General features: G+C 27.0%; 1 protein-coding gene across 2 annotated transcripts; it reads left to right on the top strand.

The window, feature by feature from the left end:
• Nucleotides 1-1,368: 1,368 nt before the first annotated feature.
• LOC136081691 (uncharacterized) lies at nt 1,369-6,029 on the top strand. 2 transcript variants are annotated; one of them, XM_065799419.1, is made up of 5 exons: nt 1,369-1,621; nt 1,766-1,827; nt 2,597-2,713; nt 4,002-5,315; nt 5,404-6,029. In XM_065799419.1, exons 1-4 carry the CDS (start codon nt 1,486-1,488, stop codon nt 4,299-4,301), a joined length of 615 nt encoding a protein of 204 aa, XP_065655491.1. In that variant the 5' UTR covers nt 1,369-1,485; the 3' UTR covers nt 4,302-5,315; nt 5,404-6,029. The 2 variants fall into 2 exon arrangements, with proteins under 2 accessions (XP_065655491.1, XP_065655490.1); XM_065799418.1 differs by lacking the exons at nt 1,369-1,621; nt 1,766-1,827; nt 2,597-2,713 and having other exon boundaries at nt 4,590-5,315; nt 5,404-5,901.
• The last annotated feature ends 952 nt before the right edge of the window (nt 6,030-6,981 follow it).

Below are 6,981 nucleotides of genomic sequence, written 5' to 3' on the forward strand. Positions count from 1 at the left end.
GTGAACCCCGCACAATTGACGAAATAATTTTGCTAACTAAAAATTCTCACTAAATTTGAATAATAAAATATTAAAGGTGCAACTAAAAAGATCAAATTTCACTCACTAAGTTTCTGTTTAACTAATATAAAATACTCAATGTACTTCATCTTAACCTTTATCATTATATATAACTTATAATTTTTCAATCGCAAACAAAGGATCTAATATGTGGAACACGCATTTGAATTACGAGTTGAAAAACCTTTTCTTTCTCTTTGCCAATTTAAAAATAAAATGAAACTACAACATTTGATAAAAGATAACTAAATAAATTTTTTCTGAAGCTTTTAATCAGAAGTAATCATGTATATAATAGTTAGTATCAATCATATTTATTTGAAATTTAAAAAAAATGTTATATTAATGTTTTTCCTAATATATACGTTTATGAACGTGTGTACAAAAGTGTGTATGCATTGATTCGTTGTTCTTTTTTTATATGATTTTATAATTTTATCTATAATATTAGATCTATTTTATAGTTTTAAGTATATTAGTATATCTGCAGAATAAAAAGTATTCTATATTTAACGAAGTTCGTAATTTTTGCATTGTATATATAATTTTTTTGTTTTCTTAGGGGCTCAGCCGTAAGACTGAATTTTTCTTTTATTTGCCTCAGCCATGTATTTGTATATTTGTGTAAGTTTATTTTGTAAACATTTTTTAATCGGTAAAAACATAACAAAAAAGTTACGCTTGATTTCTGTTGTCTTAAAACCTTCTGAAACAGAAAGAATAACACGTGCCAAAAATGGTTTTTTTTCCCGTGAAATTAACTATTACTATTTACCAAAAATATTAATTAAAATATAAAGGGTATCACCTTTACGGAAACGTAAAACTATAGTATAATCAATTTCTGTTAGCAGTAGCGGACTGGCCCGGTGTGCCACCATTCTACAGCACAGTGGACCGGTACCTGCTTAAACGTTTTGGGCCTCAAGCAAAGATCTATAATTTTATATTTGCACTTTTTTTTTATTATCTTTTATTATAATTTATAATATAATATAAATTATTGTTATATTGGACGAGGCCGTTTCCCGTTAACACATAGACACATAGTATAAAATATTAAAATATAAATAGACATCAAATTTCAAAACAAACAAAAATATTTTGTTTCTGCGAACGTTATCGTCTTATCGGATATCGGTATTATATCATAATTATATGACAATATCAATATACGCCATGGATAGCAACGTATTTACGTACGTGTGTGTGTGGTTGTGGCCAGTGGGTGGTACCGTGGTGGTGTATATCAGGAAGAAACTGACTACAACTGCTGGAACAATTATTAACTTAATAATAATTTGTTGTTGAGTATTACCTATACTGTTCGTCGTACATTTACCGGAAAGTACAATAGGTGCATTAACCTAACGAGTATAATATAAGATACGACTACGGACTAATAGTCAATTCTAAAAAATAAAAATGAATAAAGTTAAAACTAATCGTAAAGGAGGAGCGGAAAAAATTAGAGATAAACGAATTGCCGAACTGAAAGCAGCAGGAAGTCATCCAAAACAAAAGAAATTACAATTTTGTTCAACTATCAATACACGAAGTGGTAAGTTTATAAGTTTATATAATTCAATTCTGAGTGGGTATGTTATAGTAGTATATGTATATAAATAATAAATATATATGAAGACATGAAGTACCTTAAGTTCTTAAGTACCTATTTTAATTTATATTGCATTAACATTTTTAGATAACTTTAATGATGATACATCGGAATTCGAAATAAAAACAAATAATCCTATATTTTCAAGTGTAAGTATTAAAGTATATTATATACCTACCACCAGTCTTGTTAAGTATTCGAATACTTGTATTTTAAATACTTTTCAAATTCTTTCAACCCGTGTATTTTTAAATATTTAAAGAATACTTTGTTTTGTATTTTTATTCGAGAATACTAAATACTTTTATTCTAGTGTTCAACTCGAAATTCCAATTACCAATTTTTCGTAATATACTAATTTAAATTTTGTTTCTAAAGTATTATTATTTAATGTTAATAGTTTTGACTTATGAGAATTTATAAATAAGGTTTCCCAAAACACAAGCAGATAACAAAATGACTGAAACCCCCATCTGCTCCTCTCTACCATGGCATACGGGACACTTGTACTTACTACTTATTAAAGAATTATATTTAGTCATTGAAACATTTATAAATAAGTTTAAATATCTATACATTTGCATATCGTGTTAATTATATATTATATATTAATAATTATTAATAAAAATAACATTTATAATATGCAATTTATTGAACTAAAAAAAAATATTTGTTAAGTATTTTGAATATTTTTAAAAAGTATTTGTATTTATATTCAAATACATTTGAAAAGTATTCTTAACAAGACTGCCTACCACATTAAAATATATTAAATGTAAATAAAGAAAAAATTTACACGAAGGTATTTATAAAAAAAAACCTAGCTATACACTTTTATTTTAATATTGTGTTGTAGACTAGAATAAAAAAACTTATGTTTCTTATTCAAAATAACTTATATTGGAATTATCATTACAGGATCCTGTATGTACTAGTACATCTACTGTGCATAATTCCAATAACTTAAACATCAATGAAAAAAGTTTGGAATTAGTAATAGAATCTGATGAAACGACAAATCCTACATTTTCTAGTGTGAGTACAAAGTTTTACAGTATCTTATATACCATATTAAAATATATAAAATGTAAATAAATAAAAAATGTACACAAAGATATTTAAAAAAACTAATACTTTTAAATAAATTTGTGTTGTAGTCTTGTAGACTATAAAATACAAAAAACTTATGTTTCTAATTGTTTGATTGCATTAGGTATAAGATATTATTATACGTTCTAATATCAATATCAATAGTATTATAGATGATGAGACAGGTATTATGAATAGCAGTATCGGAAAAACTGGTTCTGATTTTATTTCGGTTTGTACATCGACAACTGACATTCCTATTGTGAGGACATTTACTTATTGCCATTTTAATTAGTTTACCCATTAAATTTATATGAGATTTTTTTTTTTTTGTAGGAAAATTATGGTTATACTATACAAGTTGATTTAAAATTTCCAACAAATCCTAAAAATTTAACCGTGGTTCAAAAATTCGAGTTTGTTAATACAATTCACCCTTGTCAACCTAAGTTTTTAGAAAATGTAGCTTGGTCTCTTCACAGAATATATAATCGAACAGACCTAAAAAGTAATTTAATACCAAGAAAATGGTTGACTGTAAAATGTAAAGGCAATAATTATGTAGAAGCTGTTTATTGCACAATTTGCATGGTATTCAATTCTTTAGCTAGTAATTTTTGTTCTGGATGTACAAATTTCAAAAATATATATGCCACCATTGAATCACATGAAAATAGTCAAGTTCATGGTTTAGCTGTGGAATGCATATATTTTAGCATCCAATAATTACAATATTGAAAATTCTGTAAATATAAATATGATGAATTTAAAAAAAAAAACAAGCACTTGAACGTATTCATGTTTTAGAGCAAGTTTTTGAAATTGTTAAGCTTTTGGGGAAACAAAATCTCCCTTATAGAGGTTCAGGTTCATCTGAATCTTTATATAATATTAACTGTGAGAATATTAACTATAATAGAGGAAACTTTTTAGAACTCTTAAAGTTTACAGCCAAGCGAGATTCAATTTTAAATGACTATTTGACAGTTGCAATTGAAAGTAGTAAAAAGCGCAAAGAAAATATTTCTAATAATTCTAAAGGAAGAGGATCTTTAGTAACAATGCTCTCTAAGAATACAGTTAATAAAGTTATCTTAGCTATATTAGAGTTAATAAGAAGAAAAATTAAAGGTGAATTGGGAGATAAACAATTTAGTATACAAGTATGTTATTTGAAATTATATTTTTTTTCTATATATGTATATAATACATATTTTAAATATTTTGTTCATAGGTAGACAGCACACAAGATATAGGGTCTACAGACCAAGCTGCTGTTTGTATACGATATGTTTTTAAATCTAAAGTAAAGGAACGTCTCTTTGCTGTATTAGAAGTAAAAAATTCTTCTGGAAAAGACATGTATGAATTATTAAAAAAATATTTTGATGACCATTCGATTAATTTTAAAAACATTGTTGGTAAGTCTTTTGATGGTGCTGCTAATATGCGAGGAGATTTCAATGGACTTCATGCATACATAAAAAAGAAAATGAAAACAGTATTTACATATGGTGTTATGCACATATTTTGAATTTATGCATTTGTGATACTTGTGATGATAAAGATGCTATTAAACTATTTGGATTATTGAATCGTCTATCAACATTCTTCTCAGACTCTTACAAAAGAATGAATGTTTGGAAAGAACAACAGGAACAACTAGGAACTGGTCAGAATAAATTAAGAAAACTTCAAAAATTGGTGAAACCCGATGGTGGTCACAAGAAAAAGCATTAAAATGGGTTTTCAGTGGTGCTGACTGTTTATATCCAGTTGTTCTTAGTGCTCTTAACTTTGTTACCACATCAAGTAAATTTGATCCAAAGTCTTCATCCGAGGCCTCGTCTTTAATAGAAAATTTATGCAATTTTAAAACCATATGTACTTTTAAAAATATTTATTACTGTTGGTTCTACGTCAACTTATTTACAAACTAAAAATTTAGACCTCCTTGCTGCATGGGAAATGGTCAAAACAACTATTAAAGAAATAGATAAAATTAATTTTGACGATGTTATGTTAGAATCAGAAAAATTTTGTTCGGATATGAATACCAAGTTAACAACTGCTAAATTACCTGAAGATATAATTGTCGAATCCGAGTTTAAGCAAAACAGAATAAGACGTACAAAGCGAATGTTTGACGAAATATGTAGCGATGAATCACCAATAAATCCCAAACAAAAATTTAAAGTTGAAGTATTCCTGTGTATTATTGATCAACTAAAAACTAGCCTGTCAGAAAGATTTATAAATAATACAAGTTTAATTGTTGACATGCAATATCTTTTACCAAAACATTTTAAGGATTTGAAATCAGATGATCTTCCAGAGTCAGCGTTACAAAAATTGTCTACTTTGGCGTCAGTATACCATCCATTGTTATTTGCTGAACTAAAACATTTTGCAAGTATTTACAATAGTGTTAAACAACCGCTGAACAAATCCAATCGTGTAATATATGATAGCATTGATGACAATAGCCATGAAGAAGATGATGGGATTAATGATAATTTATATGAACTTCCCACTGATATCAGAACAGGTAAAATAAAAAACAATTTAGGTAGGTCGTAAATTAAACCTAGGTGTATAAACAAGTATAACTTAATAGGTAATTCATTTTTTTTTAGGATGTGACAAGTCTATGAGAGAAAATGATAATGGACATAATCGTGATTCTTGTCTCTTGTGTGTTTACAAACTAATTTATTCGCTTAATATGCATTCTTCTTTATACGCTAATCTTTTTACTGCCATAGAATTTGTATTAACACTATCCGTGAGTCAAGTAAATTGCGACCGTGTTTTTAGTAAATTGAAAATAATTAAAAATCGTTTACGTTCTTCTCTTGGAAATGAACACTTGGAAGCAATTCTCCTTATGACAGTTGAAAAAGAAATTTTAGACGAAATTGAATTTGAAGACATACTTGAAATAGTAAAGAGTTCATCACCGTTAATGTCTAAGCTGTGGTCAAAATATTAAATATTTCAATTTATATTAACTGTACCTAACTATCTAAGTGCCTATAAGGGCATAAGGCCATAAAGTATCATTACTTTTATTTTGTTTAATTATGTTTTATGTTATATCAAATTTATCACATTGATTATATTATTATGTATTTATGTTATGTTTTCATACTAATTTATACAAGATTTTAGCAAAAGTTATGTTGATGACAATATCAATTATTTAGATATTGTACAACAACATAAATATAATAATGGTATAAAAACCATTAACATATTCATAACATTCAGTAATTATTATTTTGTATAAAAGATAATTTGGCCGTTGACCCACAAAGTTTATAAAGGCCCGTAATCACAATATAAGCAAACATTTTTTTTTGGGGGGGGGGGTTGGACCTGTAGTAATAGGGCCGCTAATGAACTTGGAATAGTGGGCCGAACCCTTCCCAGTCCGCCCCTGTCCTTTAGGAAGTATCTATAAACCATGTTCTACAAGTCATGTTTAAAATAAAACATGGGCTTTCTCCTATTGTATTTCAGTCTTACTTTAGTGAAATCTCACACAAATATCCTACTAAATTTTCAATTAACAACTTTATTGTATCAAAAACTAATTTAAAACTAAGTTCTTACCAAATCCAATACCGTGGACCGTTTCTATGGAAACACTTTTCAAAAGTTATTACAAAAAAAAAAAAGAATATTTAAAACATCTCTTTGGAACAATTCAGAAAAGAATCTCTTATTACAAAATGACTTTGATTTAAAATATCTGTTTTAAAATAAATGCGTAAATAATATAAATTATCTAAAAAAATAGTTATTGACACTAATTCTCTTTTGTAGCAGTTTTATTTTTATTTAATTTTTTTTTTTTTTTGTTAAAAAACTTTAATACTTTTATATTGTTGTTAATCTTTGATATATTGCGTTATATTTCAACACTAATATTTATATTACATTAATATTTATATTGTAACTAACATGTGTAAAATTCTTATTATGTACTTAGCTACTTTTCTTTTTTGTATATAAACTGACGATTTTTTCAATGTAAATGGGGCTCGATGATAAGACAGTTTATGTCTTCTGCTTGCTCCAGCGGCGTCTTATGATTCAACCGAATCGTAAATTTCAATTTAGAACCGAATATGAGAAATTTATTATACCACCGAAAATATTCACGAAAAAAATTAGAACCGAAATAATTTCAATCGAATTTTCGATCGAAA

Source organism: Hydra vulgaris, chromosome 06, assembly GCF_038396675.1.
Source record: "Hydra vulgaris chromosome 06, alternate assembly HydraT2T_AEP".
Classification (NCBI taxonomy): domain Eukaryota; kingdom Metazoa; phylum Cnidaria; class Hydrozoa; order Anthoathecata; family Hydridae; genus Hydra; species Hydra vulgaris.